This window comes from Oxyura jamaicensis, chromosome 27 (genome assembly GCF_011077185.1).
Source record: "Oxyura jamaicensis isolate SHBP4307 breed ruddy duck chromosome 27, BPBGC_Ojam_1.0, whole genome shotgun sequence".
Classification (NCBI taxonomy): domain Eukaryota; kingdom Metazoa; phylum Chordata; class Aves; order Anseriformes; family Anatidae; genus Oxyura; species Oxyura jamaicensis.
Window position 1 is genome coordinate 4,834,937 of NC_048919.1, and position 23,581 is coordinate 4,858,517.

The 23,581-nt window shown below is 57.8% G+C and overlaps 1 protein-coding gene across 3 annotated transcripts; it reads right to left on the bottom strand.

Moving 5' to 3' along the window:
* Positions 1-165: 165 nt before the first annotated feature.
* CDK12 (cyclin dependent kinase 12) lies at positions 166-23,034 on the bottom strand. Of its 3 annotated transcripts, none has more exons than XM_035347549.1 (14): positions 21,972-23,034; positions 16,487-17,368; positions 12,846-13,022; positions 11,982-12,121; positions 11,348-11,518; positions 10,476-10,665; positions 9,594-9,650; positions 8,949-9,050; positions 7,868-7,945; positions 7,263-7,379; positions 6,522-6,653; positions 5,528-5,742; positions 3,366-3,815; positions 166-901 (listed from the first exon to the last, which is right to left on the bottom strand). In XM_035347549.1, exons 1-14 carry the CDS (start codon positions 23,027-23,029, stop codon positions 243-245), a joined length of 4,428 nt encoding a protein of 1,475 aa, XP_035203440.1. In that variant the 5' UTR covers positions 23,030-23,034; the 3' UTR covers positions 166-242. The 3 variants fall into 3 exon arrangements, with proteins under 3 accessions (XP_035203440.1, XP_035203439.1, XP_035203441.1); XM_035347548.1 differs by having other exon boundaries at positions 166-928; XM_035347550.1 differs by lacking the exon at positions 166-901 and adding an exon at positions 1,986-2,419.
* Positions 23,035-23,581: the final 547 nt, after the last annotated feature.

The following is a 23,581-nucleotide window of genomic DNA, read 5'->3' on the forward strand; positions in this document are numbered from 1 at the left end:
CACAAAGCTCACCGTGGGTTTTTTTTTTTTTTTTTTGTCACCACCCAAACACGGGAGGTTTTTCCAGCCCCCCCCCCCCCCCCCCCTTCCCCGAGCCGGGACCACAGGAGGTGGCGGGGCGCCGCAGCAAGGAACGCGACGGGGAGCGTGGCAGCAGCTGAGCGCGGCGCAGCCCTCGCGCCGGCACAAATCCCGTCACCGACGGCCGCGAGGCAGGGAGAGGTGAGGGCAGAGGACGGGGATCAGTAGGGAACCCCTCGGCCCCGTCCCCCGCGCGGAGGCACTCGGCTGGGCCCGCGGTAAGCCTTGCCGTAGGGCGCAGCTTGGGTCGGGGCGCCCCAGGCGTGGCCGGTTCCTGCCCCGCCGGCAGCGGCCGTCCCCGGGCCCAGCTCGCCGTAGTTTTGGATTTTGGCCTCCGGGTGCACCAGCGTGTTGTTGCTCCCCTCGGTTTTGGTGAAGGATTGCCCGACCGAGTGTATGGCTACGGGGACTCGTGCGAAGCGGAGGTCCTGGTCCCCTGGGAACTGGACAGAGCCCATGCCCTGGTAACTGCTCGTCTCCCCGAGGTGGCTCACGGAGCCCAAAAAGGTCCTGCTTTTCCCCAGAGGCTGGGCAGAGGGTTCCAGCAGCGTCTGGCCAGAGTTCGGCTCCTCGGCCCCGAATCCCCCCTCGGAGCCCTCGGCGCTGTAAGTCCTGGACGAGTGGGACCTGACGTAGTCCGTGGACCTGGAGGCCTGGTGCTCGTGCGCCGCGTGGCTCTGCGACTCTGCCTCTTGCTGGGAAAAAAGCTGCAGCAGAGCAGCCGTCACGGCTGGGTTCAGCTCCGGCGCTGCGCTGGAGAGGTCTCCCTCGGAGAGAGGCGGTGGCGGCGGCGGTCCGGGGGGCTCGGGGGGCCTCTTCTCTGGTGGGAGAATGCGAGGAGGACATGCTGTGGAAGGGTTACTCCTTTTAAACACCGTCTTAAAAAAGCACGCGAGCAGATATAAAAACATTTCTACCGAAACAAACAACAGAGCCCCACCACGCCAGCCTGCCCTCCAGGATGCGCTGGAAGAGGCGGAGGATTTTAGGGGCTGGTGCTCGCTGCAAGACCAGCGCACGCGTCCGCGGCTCCCCCGCGCTCCCACCTGGTCAGCAGCAGCTGCCCTAACACCTGGGCACCCGCAGAGGGAATTCCTGCTCCCGGATCAAAGGCTAAGGCAGGGAGGCAGATGGGAGCCACGGACAGCCCGTGCTCCTTGGAAGCGGGGCCTCCTGCCCGCAGGGACACCGGTGACACGTGCTGGCAGCCGGGTGCCTGACCGCGTGCCATGGCGTGAATGGCTTAGAACAAAACCCAGCCCCAAACCCAGCCCCAAACCCAGCCCCGAGCCCATCCCTCGCCCCAGCTCCTGACTGCGCCCACGCTGATGGGAAAGGGGCAGCCACCCCCAGCTGCGTCCCCGGCCGCATCCCCTCTCTGCCTCCAGGGCTCCTTACCAGGGGCTTCCTGGCTTCGCCTGCTCCCCGACCCTTTTCAGAACTATTTCCCCAGCGTCCAGCCCCGAACACCCCCCAACCGTTTGCATAGCACAGACTGCCCTGCCACACGTGAAAGCCCCGTCCCCTTTCCCCCCCTCCCCGCTCAGGCCCGAAGCAACAAGCAAGCACTGCTATTTCCGAAGGATCCCTCCTGGTAAGGACCAAAGCACCCTCCTAGCACGCCCCCGCCGCCCCTGATCCTGCTGCTTCGCCTTCCTGAGCCGCCAGGAGAACAAAGCAGCCGGGCCAGGCGGCGCGAGGAGCCCAGGGCAGAGCTCGGGCCCTATCCTGCCGAGGCAGCCGCCCGCAGGACGCTCACACCCCAGTCCTGAGCCCTGCACTGCCTGAGCCTCGCTCACCACCAGGGTCGGCTACGTGGTGATTAAAGCTATTTCATGACTGGCGATGACGTAAGAGGCCACGAACGCCTTACTCGAATCAGATCCTCGAATCACTTGCAAAAGTGGTTATTAAAAAGGTCAAACTTTATTGTGAAAACCAGTAGTCTTCCAGGACCACCCCTCCACCCGTATCCGTCAGTCCACTTTAAAACTAGATTGTATTTAAATCCAGAAAACAATCTTCAGGTAATTTGAAAGCCAAGCTGATTTGGGGACAGCATAGCATTTAAAATAATTATAAACAGAGAACAATGTTATTTAATTGAATCTGCTCTACAATAACCTAATTATCTTCCAGTACTAGGGCAAAAAAAAAAAAAAAAAAAGCACGATCACAACTGGCTTGTGGTGGGCGGGTGTGTTGAAGGCACGAGAACACAGCACGTTCAGCTACATTGCAGAGGAGTTGTGTATCGGGCCAAAAGAGGCTCCCTGGAGAGTCTGAGACATACTCAGGAGGCGCTTCTAGAATTTGGTGAGGTCGTCACAGGATGTTGCTAATAATTCAAAAAATCAACAGAAAAAAAAAAAAAAAAAAGACATGGAGACATTTACACTCACCTCTGAAACGGAAATCCAAGAGATCACTGACACAGTAGGTCTTTAAACATGCCTCTCACTCGCTCTACAAGAACCAGCCGTGCGGCTCCACCTCAGAAGCTGCTGAATCTCAGTGCTCTACAACCCGGACTAGGACGTACGGGCCGGGCAGGCTGGAGCCGGATGCACAGGTTGTGTGCGGAATCGCTGCCAGCCTTCCGTTTCAGCACTCTCCAATATCTCAGTTCTCATGGTATTTACAATCCTCTCTGCACTTCTTTTTTTTTTTTGTTTTGTTTCTTGAGTGGGCAGGAAAGCAGGAAGGGAACGGTGCAAAAATAGCTGGGATAAATAAGACAGGGAAATCTGCGTAGCTGCAGATCCAACGCCCTGCGCAAAAAAACCTACCTGAGTGTAAGCCCAGCGTGAAGGAACAGCGACTAACGACAGGGAGCAGACTGGCGGCTGCTAGCAGCGTCAGAGGAAGAACTGACCTGCCACAGGCTTCCCTTCCATTTTGTTTTTTTTAGGGGAAAAAGCAAAGCCTTTCATCTTCGCTCACCCACTCGCAGTGGGGTATGACGGGTTTTCGTGGTTTGGAGACCTTTTGTAGGTGTGTTGTGGCGCTCTGCAGTTGTTAAAAACCTCCTGAACAGCCCTGTGCTCGCTGCGGGGAGCGGGTCAGGGGCTTTCTTTGGAAATCTAGCGCTTGACCACCACATCCTAGCCCCCAGCTCCTCCCATCCTCACCCCCTGCCCCGCCTCACGAGCCTCCCTCTGACAATTCTCCGAACACCTCGGTTCCTCCCCTGGGCAGTCAGGCTACAGGCACTCGTATGGAAGGCTCTAATTGTTCAAACCAGTGAACGGCATCCCAAGATGCTCAAGGTCGTGAGTATTTACCTGTACTTTCCTCCGGATGCATGGTAGGGGTTTTCCTTGGCCCCCGCTGCTCGCTGCTTTTCTCCCCGTTGCTCTCCTCCAGGGTTATAACGGGCTCCTGGCTCTTCATCAGCTGGCTGAGCAGAACGGCCAGCACGTTCTGCATATCTCCCTGAGCACCGGCTGCTTCTGGAGTCACCTGCTCCTCCAGGGGCTGGGCCTCCGTGGGTGGCTCTTCTATGGCTTCCTCTGCTGCTGCCGCCGCCTGAGACTCCTGCTGCTGCGTGGTGGCTTCCGTCAGAGCGTTGATGGACTGGTTGAGAGCCTCCAGCTGCTGCTGCATCTCCGGGTTCGAGTGTACGTTTAACAGCTGGGCCATCTGGGGGACGCTCAGATCAGTCTGGCTCTGCAGCAAGTTCAGCAGAACAGCTAGCTCGCTCTGATTCAGCTGCTGGGTGATGTCTCCAAGGCCTGCAGGAAACACGAGAAGCATCACAGAAAGGTCAGGGGAAGCCACGTCTCACCTTCAGTCATCGGGGCGCTGCGCCAGCCAACACCTTCTCCATGGGCCTGGGGAAGGCGTGGAATCCCCCTTCTGGAGCTGGTGAGATTCTTTGCTCAGATTTCCCCATCAGCGTGCCCCCTCCAGCCTGCGATCAGCTGGGAACAGCGCTGCAGCAGCACCCCGTGGCACTGCTCACACACTGCACTCACCCACGGCTGCAGCCCTGCTCCGGTCGGAAGAGGGAGGCTTGGTTACTGCCCGCCCAAACCTAACAGACCCACGCACGGCTGCTTGTTGAAATCAGCTCGGCCAAACCTCCCCCCCCTGGGGGCCGTAAACTGACCCAGGTCATCCCCAAATCACAGCAACTGCACCACTGGTCGTGGCAGCAAGCCTGAGATGGGGGATGGAGACCTGAGCCCATTGCAGAGGTGATCAGAGCAGCAAGTGAGGGCAGTCAGCTCCTCCCGAGGCCCCTGCAGCGCTCCGTGGCCCCGGAGCGCTCCCTCCTGCACTAGGAAGCAGCTTTCCTGGGCCAGGGCTAAGCTGCTATTTGGGGTGGAAGAAGGGCGTGTTCCGCTGATGCAGCCAAATAAATTAGGTCAAGCTGAAAGCAATTCCTCACAAAATGCTGGCCTGGGATCAGAGGGCTCCGTCCTGACCCGCGAGCTTGTCTGAAATAACCTCCTTTAGATGGCATCGCCTCCCCTCTGCACCACGCGGGAGCAGAGCCCTCGGAGTGACACGGGTGTCCCTTTCACGCTGACCTTGCAAGCCAAGCTCCTTGGCAGGCACGGTGCGCTGGGTTGGTTTCGGAAGCTTAAAATTAATCTTCCCTTACAAACTCAGCTTCCCGTACTGGTACACAACCGATGCCCTGACACTCGCTCCTCTCTCTGTTAATCCAAGCAGCACCTTTTGTCCATCTGCCGCGTTTCAGCGAACACATGGGCTGTGCATTCCCTGGAGCAAGAACTGTCTTCCTTGCTCCTTGTCTGTTCAAGGTTTGACACAAAGGAATCTTCAGCCCGCATATGGGTTTTCCTCAGGCTTCTAGAGAGCAATCGGAACGGTCTGGGCAGCGCTGTGCATCTCTGCGTTCCCGGGAATCACCACGCCTCCCCCCTCCAACTATTTCTGGGACAACAGAAGGTCGGACGCATTTTGGTAACGGTGCACAAGCGCCAGCCTTGGAGTCTTTAAGACCCGAGGATCTTTTCTCTAAGGAATAATGCTCAATAATATACATTTTTGCCCACCAACCCCTAGTCTGCTGTCTCCCATGCCTCAGCTTTGTACAATTTGATCAGCAGGATCAAGCCCTGGTCCATTTGCACGCTCTTTAGCTGGCTGCTCCTGCCAGCCCCGTTATCTGCTACTCTGCTGGCCAAAGCGACTCCAGGATTCCTCGCATTATTCTTTGTGAAAGCGTGCTTAGGAGCCGATAACATGACTGACTTCTGAAGAGCAGGCAGAATGCTCTGTAGCCAGCAGCTTTCACAGCAGAGGAAAAAAAAAAAAAACAGGAAGATTTTGGAATGCCCCTCATGTAGAAACGTAGGTGAAAGATTCAGACTGGCCTGAAGAGACTCAGGCACCCCACATCCAGGGGAAACTGCAGACAGAGGGAAGGCAACGTATCAAGAGCAGCCCTTCACAGGCCAGACGAGGCACTGACCTACTGCATCTCCAACGCCAGGCTCTGTTTTGAGCTGGGCAGGCTGCGAGTGCACAGGACTGCTGTTGTTTTTGACAGTGTCTGTGCTTGTAACAGAGGTAGTTTCTTTCCGAGAAACTTTTGATAATGGTGGCTCCTCCACTGCAATCCCGCTCTGCCGCTGCCGCCGTCGCTTCTTGCTCCACAGCTCGTGGCAGTCCTGCCAGTGGGGAAGGCTGGAAGAGAACAAGACTTGGCAGGTAAGGAACGTGGCACCAAAAACCAAAGAAAAATATCTGAAGACCACGGAAAATTATTAGCGCCATCAGAGAAGCACGGATGTGCCTCTAACTACGGCCCTACTATGAAACCCAGAAGGGGTGAGCGCTAGAACCAGGAAAGGCAGCTCCATTTCCTGTGGATCACGTCATCTGCACTGAGGTCGCACTCCTGAACGGACCGGGTTCGCTACAGTACACACACACCCATCACAAGCAAACTTACACCCAGCGTTGTGAGCGCAGTGGCTTTAAGAAAGCAACTCGTTTTACTAACTCGGAAGGAAGGGGAACCTCAGAAGCTACTTGCTGTACTCGTATGCAAAGTAGCTAGAGCAGAATTTTACAGTCTGCCTAATTGGGGTGGGAGAAGAGAGCTGCGAACAGCGGCTGCTGAGCAGTGCTCCCTCTCCTAGCCAGCTAACAAGCCGTACAAACGAGGCCTGGCCAGTCCTCGATGGCACAGAGGACAGGGGTTTACTGCGCGCTGCTCTCACATCTCCCAAGTTTTAGAGCTCCTTACGAGCATTAACGCTGAGCTGTATAAAACCAGCCCCAGTTTCAGGCAAGAGAGCACAAGAGCTGTCTGCTCAGCCATATCCAAATCCAGCGGCAGAGCTGAGAAACAAATCCAGAAATCTTAACTCAATTCAGAAAAAACAAGGCCAAGCCGGTGACTCCTTCCCGAAGCTCGTTAGCAGAGCCCACCACCGGGGAGGATGCCCGCTGGAACTTACTCTGGGGGTGCCATTTTGCTCAGGTCAACGTCCTTAAGGAAGTCACTCTGCAGGGCCTGTTCTGCTGTGCAGCGCTTGCCAGGGTCTAGCGTCAGCATGTGGTCCAGCAGGTCGAGAGCAGACGAGGGAATGCTGCACAGAGTTGGAGACACGGCTGAGTTAAGGGCTTGTTCTGCACTGGGGGAGCTGCCGGCCTTCAGAGAGCCGCCTCGCGCCCAGCGGTCTGTACAGTCTGAAGTTATTACTAAGGGACGCACAGCTCCAAGACATCATGACAGGAAACAGATCCACAATATTTTTAGTCTAATTTTTCCCATTTAGGAAGAGCAGCCCTGCCACAAGTCCCACAGGCTTATCACACAACTACCCTCTCCCCCCAGAGTGCACACCTCTGAGGTCACACAGCCTCAGCACCGGGAGAATGCCACGCTGCCCGGCGTGCCCTTCAGCGACAGGCTGACAAGGCAAGACCCAGCGTGAAGTCTCCCCACGTGCACAGAGGCGGGGATTCCCTCTGGAAAGCACTTGTGGCAGGTCAGCTATTCAGAGGACAGTGAGCCCCTTCCAGCCTTCCACAGATGGGAGAAGCTCTCACGGCTGCCTGAGGACACAGGACAAGCACGGGAAGCAGCGCTCCACCCTGCCAGGTACGCTACAGCCGAGGGATGGATCTGTCCCACAAGGTGTCAGAAGGCCGTAACGCCCAGGTGGCCGCTCATCCTCTCCTCAGTGGAAACTTACAAGGAGAACTCCTCACGCAGGCGCCGTCGGTATTGCTTCTTGGGTTTCATAGTGTTGAAGTAGGGCAACTTGATGACATCTGGCCACACGGCTGGACAGGGGCTCCCACAGAGGCGGCTGAGAAGCAGAAAAGCAGAGCAAAATCAGCAGGTGAAATGCAGCAAGCAGCAGAAGTGTCACTGAATCAAGTGAAGACATTTCCTTCCTGAACAACTCGGCATAGCGACAGCCTAGGTCTGTGCACACTTCGACGAGGGTTAGATGAACGGCAGGTTAAGAAGATGGAACCAGGAAGAGGAAAAATGTTACCTGAGTTTACAGGGCGTCCAACAGAATGACTTCAGTGAGATGTAATTTAAGGTCATGATTTCTGCACTCAGCTAACTACAGCAAAGCTTACTGAGGGTGCATACGTTAATGGCCAGACACTTGATAGTAGGTATGGACACCCAGATGCTTAACTATTCCCTTTTGCAGTTACAGTCATTTACTGAGCCTATTTTGCAGGCAGATTAGAGAGCGAGGGCTCTTATAATACAGCGACTATGTGCACGAGCAGTTTCTGCAGTACCTCTTCTCATAGGCATGCATGTGCAATGCTTTACCTGATTAATTCAAGCTGAGCCAGTTCCAGATTGGCTTGAAAAATAGGCTTCTTTGTAAACAGTTCCCCGAGGATACAGCTGGAAAGAGGAAAAGCAAGAGGTCACAACAGCAAACCCTTGGGATGATCGTTTGAACACTGCAGCATTTCTGTTCAGCAGCAGGTTTGCCTAAGGAGAGTTATTTGCATCAGGGCTTGTAGTTGAGGACTGACAAACTAACCTGCGTGTACAGTCACCAATTCCACGCAGCTGGGACATAACGCTCACTAGTCTGGCTAACACACCACGGGCTTCACACTAACTCTTTGCAGGAAAAGTGGGATGCTCAGTAAGAAAAAGCCAGGCATCTTTTTTCCTCCAGAATCAGCCCAGTTACCCTTCCAACTTTACTGCCACAATCTGGGGGGATATCTGCGGGCCCAAACATCCTCAGCTGCCAGGAGCCTGCTGTTTGCCATGGCCAAGCACAGACACAGAATGCACACACAACACTCGTACAGGGAGGGAAAGAGAAGGAGAGGGGACAGCTCTGGCTCTGTCAGCCCTTAACGTCTACCCTGAAGCCTTCTGGTAGGAATGACAATCAGTGCCAAAGATAGCAGCAGACTGATAGAGGCATCTGTCTGCTGGCGCTGGGCTGACCCCACTCATCTGGCACTCCGAATAGCAACTGGACTTCATGGCCAAAGTTTCCAGCAGCAATTAGGAGGGCCTGCCTTTTACAATGCCTTTGTTGTTTGCGCACTAAGTTCCACTAAAAGTTTACCCATGTGTATCACAATGGGATGCACACACTTCAAGAAATCCAGTCCCACTCCTAAATGCTGAATCCTCAAGATTTTGGTTCTGAATCACTTGGAAGTGCTTCTATCTTTGTGGCTGAACTGCCCAAAGATAGCTTTAGTTAGGTGACAGCCACCTGTTTACTTAAAGCACAGAGTTTTGGAAGTATTCCTGCACTATGACAGCACTCTCTGCCTAGCTGCAGCGGTATTTTCAGAGGCTACCTTCCATCAGAACTCCTCCATTCACGTGATGTTCCCAGCCCAAAGAGGACAGAAGATACAAACCAGGCACTTACCCACAGCTCCACACATCTATGGCCGGCGTGTAACGCTCCTCACCTAGCAGCAATTCTGGAGGTCGATACCATAACGTAATGACTTTATTTGTGTACGGACGGCTGGAATGGAAACAAACGTAAATCGACATCAAGAACCATTAAAGTCCTTACAAAGGGTAATTACTAATTCCAAAGCGTAGAGTTAGGCATGTAAGTAGAAGCAGTGGGCCTTCAGGTGCCTAGGCTTTGAGAGCACCTGAGTTAAAGAGAGCTGCTGAGATATCGCAGCTTTTATCATCTTGCCTAAATGCACCAGGCTGCAGGTACTCGAGACTGAAAAATCCTGACCTGCAAGAGGCAGCCGCATGCTGCCGCAACTGAACAGTGACCGACCTCAACAGCTCAGAGCAAAACGTGGTCCATGGCAGGCAGAGATGTTTCAGTTCCTCATGGCTGCGTCTGTCTAATGGGAGGCTATTAATACCAGCCAGGAGGATTTTCTCCTGACAGCTGGAACTGCGTTATACCACTTACACCATGCTGGAAATCATTTCTCAGGCAATGCCAGGACTTCCAAGTGGAGGGACTGGGCGGGTATCAAGAACAGAGGAACTCATCCCACCTAGGTAAGTCATTTCCCTTCTCCTCTACCCCCAGCCTCACCTCTCCTCCGAGCTGTAGAGTCGGGCGAGTCCAAAATCTGCAAGTTTGATTTGCCCACTGAAAGACAAAAACGTTCACGTGCTGCAAGCAGTAAAAGGGAAGGAAATCTCCCCATGTAGCAGAAAGGCCTAGTCAAGCAGCATTTGCAGCAATTACTTCTGGCTCTATCGGTTTTTCAGACCCCATTTCATGCTTAAAAGAAACAAAAAGTAGTAAAATTCAGCCCTGTTCCTCTCACCATCCCAACAGACCAATGTCTCCAACTTTTATATGACAACCAGGCACGCTGCTGCGTGCGGTCTCCTTCTTACAGGTCCCAAGTTTTCTTAAGGGTATCCAGACAACAACTTGGTAATTAACAGCAAATGAATAACTGTAACGTATTCTGCAACGAACCACGTTACCGCCAAACACTATCTGGAGAAGGGAGAATTCCGGGAGAGCCGCTGCTTTTGACCTTAACCCTCAACGGTTTCCCTGCATACCAGCGCTTCCAGTGAACGGTAGTTCTGCCAAAACGCCATGGAGACCAAGGGCACAGGGAGATCCGTTTAATTTAGGCTAACACAAAAGGAAGTTAACTACAAGAAGCTACAAAACAGCGAGCAGAGGGTCTCACGTGGAGAGACTGCTGCTGGCAGCACGTTACATGGAAGGCTCTCAGGGCTGTTCCCCCTTGCAGAAGGAGCTGCGTTCCCAGCCGGGTGCAGCACCCAGGAAAGCTGCTGGTGGAAACACGCAGGACTGTATTCTTACAGGGGTTCAACACCTCCCGTCCCTAAGCTTACTCAAGGTGAAGACAACAGCTGGGTGCTTTCAGCTGAACCCAGGGAGAATGCAGGGAAAGGAGCTTGGAAAGACCTGTGCCGACTGCCAGGTTACCTGTTGTTCAGTAAGATGTTGGAGCACTTAATATCTCGATGAAGGAAGTTCTTTTTGTGACAGTAATCCAGACCTTCCATTAACTGTTTCATGAAAGACTTGATATGGTCCTCTGAGAAATGTACCAAGCCAGATTCTAGCAGCCCCATTAGGTCATGGTCCATGTACTCAAACACAAGGTAAAAGGCACCTGGTAAAATAAAGAGAAATAATTCAGACAAGAGAGGAGAGACCAAGGAAGAAAAAAAGAAAGTACACTGAGTTGTTGAAACGCTTTTCTTGGTGTTTTCAGGCTGAACATCTGAAATCCGAATGTCCAAGTTCTGAACAAATCCGTTACCTTTGAAATACTCATGTTTATCCCCCCAGTTTTTATTTTTCAAGTTACATCGTTGAAAAGTATTCTGCTACGCACGCCTTAAGCTGGTGCTTCTCTCGTCCCCTTCTCTCAGGACGGGGAAGTCCACAAACAAACCAGAGCAGGCGGGATGCTGTTGCACCGTTCTTCCACAGTGGGGGAGGACAGAAAGCTTTCTACGCCGTCGGTGAGTTTGTCAGCACTCATCAGTGTTAAGTGACCCCACATAGGCTTTTTTTTCCCCCCTAAAATTGCTTCTCTGGCTCTAAGGAAAAAATGCAATGCATCCTCTTAAGCCTGCGTCTGCCTCTGCACTGCGACAACGCAGTCACCAGAATCTGCCCTTCGATGTAAGGCCAGATCTGGACGCCAAACTTGCTGGAAGCGTGCGCCGAGGAGGAATGCAACAACAACAAATCTGCAAACACCGGGATTTTTAGTTTCACACTAACAAACAAATGAAGTTGCAACACCTCTTAGGCTAATTGAAGCCACACCCTGCAGCAAACACTACCTTTGTCCTTCTTGAAATCCAGTGCATCTTGTTTGTCCGTGACAATTTCCTTCATGTTAACAACGCTGCGATGGATCAGCTGCCGAAGAATTTTGATCTCGCGGATGGCTGTGATGGGGAAGCCTTCCTTTTCATTGTCCAGCCGCACCTTCTTGAGAGCCACCAGTTCACCTGCCAGAGCAAGGCAGCGTTAAAGCCTCCGCACACGTCCCTGCTAACAACGCCGAGTTTCCAGCAGGACGCTGAGCACGGCTCCAGGCACAGCCAACGTCCGCTCGGACACAGCGGAGCTTCGTTAGCTGCCGCCCCACCATTTTTTGCCAGCACTGCTCTGTCAGAAGTTACCACACCAACACGAGACGGGTGACACCAGGGCTCCTCTGACTCCACTTTAGTGGAAAATCAGACAGGTGAACTTAAATGACCCCAGAATCAGCTCCAGGCCCTTTCACAAGCTCTGCTACAATAAAACCCGACAGGGGCACGGCTTCAGTCGGCATCTGTGGCTGCCACGGTTGTGCCTACCACGACCACTTGACCGCACACCGCGTTGTGCACACCGGCCACGCAATTCCAGGAGCAGAGAGGGCAGCCGGGCGCTCAGCAGCATTTCAGAGCCTGAAATGATCTTTACCTGTGTCCTTGTCCTTGGCTTTGTACACCTGCCCGTACGTCCCTTCTCCAATAATCCCGATGATATCGAACTTGTCCACGCAACGCTTCCCCCAGTCGCTTTCTGTCTGTCTCCTTTCCCCATATCGAGGGCAACAGATTCTGAAAGAGGCAAGAGGACTGTCAGACAGCTGGGTGCTCCACCTCACCCCCAAACAGCCCCATTCAGCCGCTTCGGGCTATGCCCTAAGAAACGGCAGCAGAATTTCTCTGTGCTCTCATAGGCCAGGAGCGGTCATCTTAATGAATGACGCTCCGTGATCCCGGCCACTCCAGATCCCGGCACTGCCATACAGGGAGATTATCCTACTCAGAGACTGAGGCACCCCAGCCAGAACACTCGTAGGATCAGCTCTTCCCCCTTCTCCTCTTGAGATGAGGAGCACAAAGCAGAGCGGAGAAGACGAGCGAAGTGGGTAGCGTGCCGCCTTACACCCACGGACGGTGAGATGGCAGAAGCGCTTTGCTACAGAGCAGTTGGAAGAACCAGAGCCGCATCTTTACCTGACAGCTATCAAAGTACATCACAGTAAGATAAAATCATTATTTGGAACTTTTGTTTCAAATAAAAGCCCAATTTGCAGCGTTTATACGAGGTGCAGCTAGCACCTTGTACGGAAGTTAGCGAGGGCGCTCGCTGTCTCGACAGTTGCATAAATTTTGCAATCAAGGGAAGTTGTGTGTACCTTGCGTACCGCCAGCTCTTCTGGGAGCTTCAGCGGGCACCACAGCGCTACCCCGGAGCTCTGGAAACCCAGGCTGCCACCTCTGAAGCAATACAAAACCTGACACCCAGAAAGAGCCGGATAAAGAAAGGCGGCCTTACTTTGGTCTCTTCTTGAAGGGTTGCTGAGGTGGTGTGGCTGCCTTTGGTTCCGGGGAGTCAGGAGGAGATGGATCCCCCCCAGGGAGCTCTGGGGGGAGCGGGAGGTCCGTGAGTAAGTGTCGTGGTCTCTGCTCTCTATCTTTCTTCACAGGTTTTGGAGGAAGAATCTCTTTTGGACTAAACTCCGAAAAGTTAATACAATACAGGAATCAGACTTCATAGGCAGTTAACAGACAAACAAAAATTCTACCGTAGGACAAAAGCTCTCTGTTCGAGAGCATAAAGCTAGGAGCCCAAATTTAAGCGCCCAAATTAGCAAAGCCAAGCAAAGAACTGGAAAACAGCCTTAAATTTCACAACGATCAAAGTCAGGAAGCGAGCATCACATTTGATCGCACGTCTCCTCATAAACAGGTGGCTCTCCACAACCAGAACTTGCTCAGTCTGCACAAATAACTGCTTCTGCTGAAGCTCCTGCCCAACCGCTCAGCTTATCAGCCAGCACCCGCTCTCCGACCCCCGCTTCCCCTGTCCGGACCATTCACTGCACGGCTTGCTAAGATCCCTGCAGCTACAACCCAGAGCCACGTCTCCCCGTGAGTCTCTGAACTCAGTGAGGACTGACACAGCTCTAACCGCTGAGAAAGCAGAGCTTTTGTTGTTGTTTTGCAGTTAGATTATCGAAGGCACCAGCAGCTCGTCCGTGTACACCTCTCGTGTACGTGGCAGGAAGCATTCCGAGGTCTGATTTGGCAGGGATTCTCCTGCACACGAATCTGTGTCACCGGGCAGAGCAAGAAAGGCTGAGAGGCACAAACAACCTTCCAGGGTTCATTTCTTTGGGTGGCCAGCGGGAGGTTTGCAGTTTGTCAGCATCAGCAGGCGTAGTGCTCACCAGCACTGATACCTCCGCCTAGACGAACACCTGGAAGGGGGTCGTTTGCCTGATTTTCCTCCCAGAGGCTGCCCAACGAACACGAGAAGCTCTCGTGAAATCTCGGGGAGATACAAGCGAGGCAAAGCAAGGCACTGCTCTGGCACTGAGGGGTGTTCTGTAAAGGATCGGCCACCACGAGTCACAGCAGCCAGGCCTCCGGAGGAAAACCTTCGCCGGCAGGCGCTGCTAGGAGGAAGAAAATCAAGAAACATCCGAGAAACAACAGGAGCAGGAGAGCTGCGCGTGCTGAAGCTCCGTCCCCTGGGGTGCCCGGGGAGGTCACCGCAGAGCAGGAGCCGTGGGGAACCCGAGGGGAGGTTCTGCGGAGCAGCCAGAAAGCCAGCTCGCCACGGCTCTCAGACATGTGCCTGTAACGCTGACCCGCTGTCCGGCCCTACAGAAGCTGGCAGTGCCAAGAAGGCAGCTCCTCGTCTGACTGCAGGTTTAATCCTCCGCTAACCGGCAGCCGTTTGCTTCTGGCACTCCATAAATACCTCCTGCCACATGCCAGGCTCCGACCCTCTGACCCTGCCAAGACCTCAGCCTCTTTCCAGACACAGCAGCAGCAATTTCTTCAAAGACTTCCTCGGGAAGGGCACAGGCGTGCCCCTGGGCTCCAGCGGCCGCCGGCGAGCCTCAGCTCCCTCCCGTCGCCCTCAGCCCCTTGCTGACGCTCCCTGTTAGCAGCTTGCAGCCGCTCGGCCACAGCCACGAGGTGGCCGCCGGACCTTCAATTGCCACCGTTTGGGCTTCTCACCGGGCACTGAGGAGGCTAAACGGACACCTCGGAGCTGCCCGGGCATCGAGGTGACGCAGGCTGGATGCCAACCCCTAGCAAAGGCTCCCAGAAGCCACCTCCTGCCCTCCCCACCCCGAGACAGCACAAACGCCGCCGGCCGGGGCTGTTTTTAACTCTTAGCGCTGGGGAATCGGCCAGGGGTTCCCAAAAGCAAGCTACGGGAGCACCACGGGTGATGCTCGCACCACCTGGCTCTTGTCTCTGCCCTGCTGCTGCTCCCTGCTAGGTGAGGGAGGCGAGGGGGGACCCGCGGCACACCCCGACCGGGGGGCAGCCCACAGCTCACGCACGGGGAGGTCTCGCGAGCTCGGCAGGCGTCAGGAAAGGCTGGGGAGGCTGGGGAGCCTCTGCAGGAGGCGCGCTTTGTACCGGGGTGCTTCAAAGCTCGCTTCCAGAGCCTACGCTCAGCAGGGCCTCCGAGCAGAAGGGTTTTTCTGCTCCAAGCACGTGAGAACAAGAGGCTGCTTTAAACAGCTCCGCTCCTAAGAACGAAGCTGAGTAACGAACGGCTGCAGGTCGGTGCCATACGCAACAGCCACTGGCCTCAGCACATCAAGTGGCGTTTCCCCATCCTTTTATTGGAAAAAAAAAGTCCCCGAATCCGTTCCCTAAGCTATCGGCCAGCCCTGCCATCGGCCACCCTCCCGAGCTCACGCTGACGGCAGGGATGAAGCACGCTTCCGCAGCCCTGAGCCACACCTGGGCAGGGAAAAGGCGCTCGAGGGGCGAGTGGCTGAGAGTAAAACACGCGGTGTTCGCAGAGCCCTTTGGGTGCCTGGGAACAGGGGAACACGGCAGCAGGATCCTGCCGGGGCGTGCGTTTGAGTCTGTAATCTGTGAAAAGCTCCCGCTCCTCACGGGTGCGTTTAAATTAAACAGGTATTGGCTGAGCAGCGTTGAAGAGCTGAGGAAGGGCAACGTGAGCAGGCACGAGTTTAACTTCTGCGCCGATAGCAGGGACAGCACTGCCCTCATTTACACCAGCACCAGGATAACCCATGAAAAATCGGTGAAAGCAATCAGAGGACGCGTGCCCGCTCACAGCACAGGGTAACGAGAGCAAACCGTAACTGTCCCGTAACCCCCTCCTCGTTACAATCACGCAGCACTAACAGAGACACCCCACGCATCCCCAGCGGGGTGCTGGCAGAGCCACAGGCCAAGCAGAAAATCATCAGGGGTGACCTCGTGTTATCAGCACCACCGCATACAAGAGGAAAAAAAATGTTCTTCTCCACACCACTTCAGGTGTTGGGGAGGGTTCCCCTCGCCTCCTGCGTGCCACAGCGGTGAACGTTACAGCTTAAGAGCTGACCTCAAGAGGCTACCCTCAGACACTCATATTAAGACAAGACAGCTGAAGTTAGGCGCTCTTTCTCAGGTTTCAAAGAAGCCGTGCCCACGCAGTGATAAAAGAACACATCACTGCCCAGGTAACCGAGGCGCCGAACCAACGCCGCTTCACTACGGCGCCGCGCGTTGACTTTGGAAGAGGCACAGCTCCGGTTCGTGCTCCTCCGTGGGGACCGTTGGCACCTCCCTGTCACTGAGCACAGCTTTTGGACATTAAATTAAAAAGCAGCTTCAAAGCAAGCCCGTGCAAACGGCTGCAACGCAGCGGGGCGCAAAATTCCAGACCCGTGTTTCACCACCAGGGAAAACACAAAGCAGAACTTTTGCTAGCCGGCGTGAAAACAGAAGGCAAAGCCCTGCTCCTCGCCGCGCCCGCGCGTAACCACCCGCACAGGGAGCTGGCGAGCCAGAGGCAGGGCCAGCCCAGCAGCAAGGCACAAGCGGCTCAGTCTCCATCGGACTCCGCAGGATGAGCCAGCGGCTGCCGGCCCCCCCGGAGGAACCGCGCGCCTGCCTGCTGGCAAACACCCCGCGGACGCTCCGTGACCTTACCTATCCAAGTCATCTTCCCCAACTAAAATGGGGGGGAGCGGAAGCGGAGGCAACGTTGAAGTTTTCAGGTGCGGGATAGCGGCCGTCACAGACACTTGTGGTTTTGCAGCGACTTGGACAGAGGACTGGGAGTTCACCTGAGAGGATAAAGTAGACGTCCTTGGGTGGGAAGAAGATGGCAAAGACGTCGGGGCCGAAGGAGGGACCTGAAGAGGAGTCTGTTGGGATGGCGGCAAAGGCGGGACCGCGGGTGACGGAGGCAAAGGTGGCAACGGTGGAGTTGGAGGTGGCGGCGTGGTTGTCGGCAGAGGCGGAGGAGGTGATTTTATGGAAGGTAGCGGGGGTGGGATCTCCTTCTCGGCCGTGTCCGGCTCTTTCGGAGACCGAAGGTCCTCTGCCGCTGCTACAGGCTTTGAGTCTTTTGTTCCCGGCTGTTTTGAATCTCTGAGCGGAGCAGGATGTTTCCTCTCCGAGTTCTCCTCTGCCTTGAGTTTTGTCGTCTCCGCAGGTGCTTTAGTCTCTGCGTTTGTACACGGTAAATTCACGAGCTCTGTATCTGAAGAAGATTTTTCAGTTTTAACAGTTTTGGTGACCTTTTTAGACTCTGTTCCAGACTCCTTGAGTTCAGCTAAGCTGTTCTCCTTCCTAGACAGGAAAACCGGCGAGCCCTTTGCCTCCTTTCCATCCACCTTCGCAGCTGCCGCTGCCGCTGCCGCTCGTTCCTTTTTCTTCCTGCTGAGCTCTGCCCCCAGGCTGGAGTTGAGCGGCAGCCTGGTGGGCGATATACTGGAATGGCGGCTGCGCGACCCAGACCTCTGCTTTTTGCTGTGAGATGAGTGCCTCGAGTAGCCGGGACTTCGGCTCCGGGACTTCACAGACTTCCTGTGGACAGAAGAGGGAGATAAATGAAAAAGCATCTCAGAGCCTCCGAGCTACTCACCAAAGCCACGGCTCCCTGAAAACGCCGCGAAGCCGTTAATTTCCCAGTCCAGGGAGCCGGGTACAGCTGGCAGGAGAGACCAAAGGTACCCAGACTCGATTACGAGCACGAGCTGCAGGTCACCGTCCAGCCTCCCAGCATCAAGCCTGCCCCACAAACCACGCCGTGAAGACGAGGAGGAAGAGCGAAGGAGCCCCAGGTAAAGGTGAGATCGACGCACGTCCTGAACAGAAACCCGAGTCAAGGCCGTGAGCTGGCAGCGCACGTCTTGCAGTAATTATGTACAGCTTCAGAGGAAACAACGGGTAAAATATGTGCCCCGGTGGGTGGTGACAGCGGCCAGGCAGGAAACGCCTCGCACCATCAGGGCACGCGCAGCACGCGGCGTGAACCTCGTCAGGAGGCGGCCGGGACCTCAAAACCCACCGGAGAGCGACTGGGAAACGAGATAAAAGTGAAATGGAACTGGGAAGCGGAACCGCCTGCCTACAGCAGAACTCCTGCTGGGACGGAAGGGTTCCCTCCACCTCGGGAGGAACGAGGATGTCGCAGGGTACCAGGAGGCAAACGCGCCGCACGAGGGGCAGCTTCGGCCTGAGGAGCTGTGGTAGCTGGCAGGAATCTGAGCGCAGATTCTGTGAATGCTGTAAGGGGAACCCTGCTGGCTGGGGTTTTGCTCCATCCTTTATTACGGGGAACGTGTCCAGCCCTGAAGGTACGGAGTTCTCCTCCAGCACAGCCGCGCAGTAGCTGGAGCTCCTCGAGGCGCCGCGTTACAGGCAGGTCCCAGCACAGCAGCCGCTGGCTCCCCTGGAACCACGCAACTAACAACGGGAAGAGCTCCACAGACGAGTGCCATCCCGAGGCAGCACACATTTCAGTGGGGAAACTGAGACACAGCGACACAAAGCTCCTTGCCAGGCACTCGGAGCAGAGGCATCGCGGTGCCTGCGTGCCGCTGGCTGACCCGAGCCCTGCTCCTTGGTGCCCTCACCACGGTGAGGGGGGCCCCCGGCCTCCAACGAGCAGAGCAGCAGCACCGTACGCGGTCCTTCATCAGCGACGGGAACGCTGCCTCGGGATCCTGACCTTTCCCACGGCTTCTGCAGACGGAATGACCTGCCTCGGGCTCGGCGTACCGCCCGGGCAGCGCCTCACCTGCCGCATCCCACCGCGGAGCTGCCAGGAGCTGCAGCCGCCCTTGGGTTTGCGCTGTGCTCAAAGACCCGTGCAGATTAAAACGCTCCTGAGGAGCCCTGGAGGATGCAGCTGAGCACAACCACAAGCGGCGCTGGGGTCAGCGCTCCCCGTCGCGTTATTTTGGGCTGGGTTAGGAGGTGGCGGCACCCCGCTCCCCACATGGACGCGGCTGGGCACGGGGCCGCACCGTGGACAAGATCGCTCTGCCCACCTGAAGGGAAACCTCTCCAGGAGCACAACTCCTACCGCGTTTGTCACCAGAAGGGCACGGGGCTGTGCCCCAGCACCGCTGCCACCTGGCACCGAGGCGGCTCCGCGCCTTTCCCGCAGCTCGCCCGCCGCTGTTTCAGCTGGACCTGCTCCACTCCTCCCGCCCTACACCGCTCACCCTTCCTCTCCTCAGCCGTGTTAGGCAGAGCCGCTGTTCCGAAGCACGTTTTCCAGTTGGGTGTTCCTGGCTCTGTTGGACCCGGGAAGGGGCACGGCATCCAGAAGCTCCTCGGCTTCCGCAGCCCTATCGGGGGCGCCGGTCCCGCGGCTGTACAACAAACCCTGCCTCTTGCACCACCAGCAGCCCCAGCTGGGCTTGCTGCAGCGCAACAACACTTCCACGACGCTTCTTGCACCGCTGCTGCGTGCTCCAGAAGAGTTACGGGGACACAGGCGGTGCACAGGCAGGTTTGGCTTTTCAAAGCCGCCTCCTGCCCTCCGGAACGATGCCCCCGGGGCTTCACCCATGGGCATCCAGGCGGCCCCTTTGAGCCCCGCACCTCCCGGAGCTCTGCAGCTCGCCCTGAAGTCATCAGGGATGGGCGGGGGGCGATCAGATCTTTGTCCAGATAAACGGGGTTCAAAACCACCTGGTTGTCTCCCTAACGCCGGGAACCAGAAATGCAAGGCACTGACCGTGACCGAGTCAGCACGAGGCTGTCAGCGATGAGGAACCATTTAAACACCCCAATTAAAAGAGCGTTAATTTCTCCGATACAACCCAAGTTAGAGCAGTCCTGGCAGGAGGGCGTGCTGGAAGCCTGCGGGCCCGGCGCTGTGCGAAGGAGCAGGGCGAGGAGGAATTCCTTCCTCTGGTTTTAGCTGCGATGCCAGCGGCTGCAAGGCACGGCAAGCCACAGCCGATAGCCTCCCTCCCTCCCTCCCTCCCGAGCCGTCCCCATCCCTCCGAAGCGGAGAGCTCCGCGCCACCGCCCGAATCGCGTTACCTCCTCCAACAGGCACAGCACGTCGCTTCGGTTTCCTAACGCTGCCTTTTGGGCGAGGAAATTAAATGCTAAGAGGAAAACAAAAAGCTCTTTCCAGCCAGAAGTAAAGCAGCGCCGCAGAAAGGCCCGCGTTACCTCCCCAGAGGACTCCGGTCACAGCCGGGTGCTCACGGCGTGCGCCATCGGCGGCGTCCCAATCACTGCTCCTGCCCCTCGGCTCCCGGAGCCTGACCACGACCTGACTCCGAGGGCTTCTCCACGCAGGCTGCGAGCTCGACGAAGCAAACCCAACGGGAGCTACAGCGTGGGGATCGCCCAACGCAGGGAAAACGCATCCATTCCCTCCGGCCCTTCGCCGGGATTCCCGTCCGGAGCAGGTCCCGAGGGCACGGCCCATTTTCCTCGGCTGTGCTTCGGGAGGACGGGCGGCACCGTCAGTTACCGGCCCGGAGCGCAGCCGCTGGGCACCGCCTGAAGGTGGAGGTGCAACGAACCCAGCACAGGCTGAGCACAGTCAGCGAGCAGCCTCGGGATCGCTTCTGGCCCGGGGTCCAGCACTTCGTTGGGGAGCCAGAGACGCCCTCGGAAGGCTCCCACGTGAGTTTGTCAGCCCGGGGAGCAGCACAAGGCGCTTCTAAGCGGCTCCCATGATGGGTCCAGGAGAGACGCCGTGGTTTCTCAGGATTCCACTCGGCACTAACGGGGAGAGCGAGCCCTGGGCTTGCCTGGCACAGAGACCACACGGGGAAGAGCCCCTCTCACACACCCCTTCGGCTCCCACCTGGTTTTCTCCCCGCGTGGGGCTGAGCGCAGACGTTTAACGGGTGCCACAGCACAAAACCAGCTCGGGAAGCACGCCCGCGGCTCCAGCTCCCGCGCTCTCACTCTTCCAGAGGCTGCAGCACGCAACCTTCACGGGCAGAGCCACCACGGCCAAAAGCACCGAGGGGGGGGGAGGAGACGGACAGCGGCTGTCCCTTGGTGCCCCCCGGGGCGCACACGAGGAGGGAGGCAGCACCGACGCGCAGCCAGCTGAGGCAGAGCCAGATTTCGTGACACAAAACCAGGGCAGAACCCGCAGATTTCCCCAAACCGCTCCCGGGTGCTGGAGGCAACACACAGACAAAGCCCAGAGCTCACCCCCACCGCCAAACATCGGATTCCTGAGGCGAAGAGAAGAGCTCTGGGGGTAAAGCCTGAACTCGAAACCCCCCCCCCGAGCTCTGATGTGTGCTGGAGGCGCCCCCCCCCCTCCCCCGGGCCCGGCTCCTGCTTGGAGCAGGGGATGCGGCGCAGGGAGCGCGGGGCAGAGCGTTCCGAAGCTCTCCCGTTCCAGGTCACGTCTGAATCGCCACGGAGCCGCCGGCAAAGCGCCGCAGCGCCCGTGGTGACACAGGGAACTCACTGAGCACCATCTGCAGCCAGAAAACAAAACGTGAGGCCGGGGATTTGTGGGCGCAACGGGGGAGATTAACGAGCACCTGAAATAAAGCGGAGTTAGCGCTGCCTGCAAGTAACGGCTTCCTTCTGCAGCAAACTGCTGCCTAAAGAAAAAAAGACAATCAGGGTTAAGCCGAAGTCAGCCAGGTCCTACTCTTGCTCCCAGAACGCCCCTAAGAAAAAGTTCAGGCTGGAAAGACGGAGTTAGCGCGGAGTCATCTAATTTGGGGAAAGAAAAGAACACCCGAGTCGGTTCAGAAAGGGCAAACCCCGCTCGAAACAAAGCCACCTCCTGAAGAGCCCGATCCGATTTCACAGCCGGCAGAGGGAGGGCCCCAGAGACAGGTGGAAGAGGTGAGAGCCTCGTGCCCGGGCGCAGGAGGAGCACAAAGCTGCCCACGAGGCCGCGCAGGGGCCGCCTCCCTCCCGAGGGGACGGAATTCAAGCCCCGAGCTCCTCCGAGCCTACCCGGACGCTGCTGGGTGCCAGCCGGGGAGGGCTTTCCCGAAGCCCCGCTCCGCAGGGCGCCGCCAGGAGCCTCCCCACAGCCCTTCCACGTGGATCACTGACCCGCTACCACCCCACAGCGCACCCCCGGAGCAAAGAGGGGTCCCTCCCCTCGTGCCCAGAGCCGGCCCGGGCCCTGCCACCCCGTCCCTGCTCCCCAGGCAGCGCGGAGAGCACGCACCTGGCGATGGGGCTGCGGCTGACGGAGCGCTTGGCGGCGAAGGGGCTGCTGGAGCGCCGGCGGCCGTAGGGGCTGGGCGACCTCCCGCTGTAGGAGCCGCTGCCTCGCTCGTAGCTGGAGGAGCGCCGCCTGTTGTAGGGGCTGACGGACCTCTGCCTGCGGCTGTAGGGGCTGGGCGAGCGGGCGTTGGACTGGTAAGCCGCCGGCTCCTTGTAGGGCGGGCTGAGGGACGGCCGGCGCGACGAGCCGCCGGGGCTCTTGCGGTAGGGCTCGTAGGTGCTGGACGTGTGCGAGCGCGGCGGGCTGAGGTCGTACTCCTGGACGTAGGAGGCTCCCGAGGGGCTGTCGTCCAGCTTCGGGCTGTCCGACCATTTCCTGTGGGGGCTTCTGGATTTCCGCTTGGGGCTGTCGATGGTTTTGTAGCTTTTGGGAGCCTCCCGCTTGCGGTGGCTCTTGCTGCGCTCCTTGTGGCTCGACTTGAGCTCCCGATCCTTCCTGGACTTCTCCTTGTGCGCCTTGCCCGAGCGGGACTCCTTGTTGCCGCTCTTGGAGGACAGCGCCTTGGGGTGCTCCTCGCTTTCCAGGAGCCTCTTGGAGGACCCCGACACCCTGTCCTTGGCCGCCCCGGCCCTGCTGGAGGCCTCCAGGCTCTTCTCCAGCTTCCTCTCCTTCTCCGCCTGCTTGCTCTTCAGCAGCTCGCGGACCCGCTTGTGCTGGTGGTGCCGGTGCTTCTGCGCCCTCTCGCTCCTCTCCGCCTTCCTCTCCTCGTTCTCCCTGCGCTCCGCCTTGAGGCCCGCATCGTCCGAGAAGGTGTCCGAGTCCGAGCTGATGTCATCGTACTCCACCAGCGGCTTCAGCACGGCTCCCAGCGGGGCCGCCGCCGCCTCCTGCGCTGCCAGCACCGGCGGCGCCTCCTTGGAGTGCCGGGACTTGTGCCGCTTGTGCCTGGAGGCCGCCCGGTGCCTCTCCTTGCTGCCGGACCCGGCTCCGGAGCCGTGCTGCGAGGCTCCCCCGCCGCCCCCGTCCTTCTTGCCGCCGTGCCTCTCCGGGTTGGGCATCCCTCCCCCGGGGGGCGAGTGGGGGGGAGGGGGGGGCCGGCCCCGAACCACCCCCCCGGAGCTCAAAGTCGCCCGGCGGCCGCTCCGCCCCGCACCATGCACGGCCCCGGGCCCCCCGCTCACGGCCCCGGGGCGTGAGGGGAGGGGGGGGGCGGGGAAGGGCCCGGCCTCAGCGCCTCATCCGAGGAGGGCCCGGGCCCGGAGGGCAGCGCCGCCGCCGCGGGGGAGCCCCGGGAAGACGGGGCCTGAGCCCGCGCCGCCTCCACGCCTCGCCCTTACCCCCCCCGGCCCCCTCCCGTAGCACCGGCCCCGGCCCCGCCGCCCCCGCCCCGCGCGGCCCGGCCCGGCCCGGCCCCGCCGCCCCCCGCTCACGGCCCAAAGCGAAACGGCTCCGGGGGGGGGGGGGGCGCGCCCGGCAACTCTCGCGAGGCTCCCGGCAAGCCTCGCGAGACTCCGCGTAGCCTCTCGCGAGACTTCCCCCCCTTCCTCAGCAGCCGTCCTCTAGCTGAGCTCCGCGAGATTCCCGTCAGGGGAGGAGGAGGAGCGGGGCGC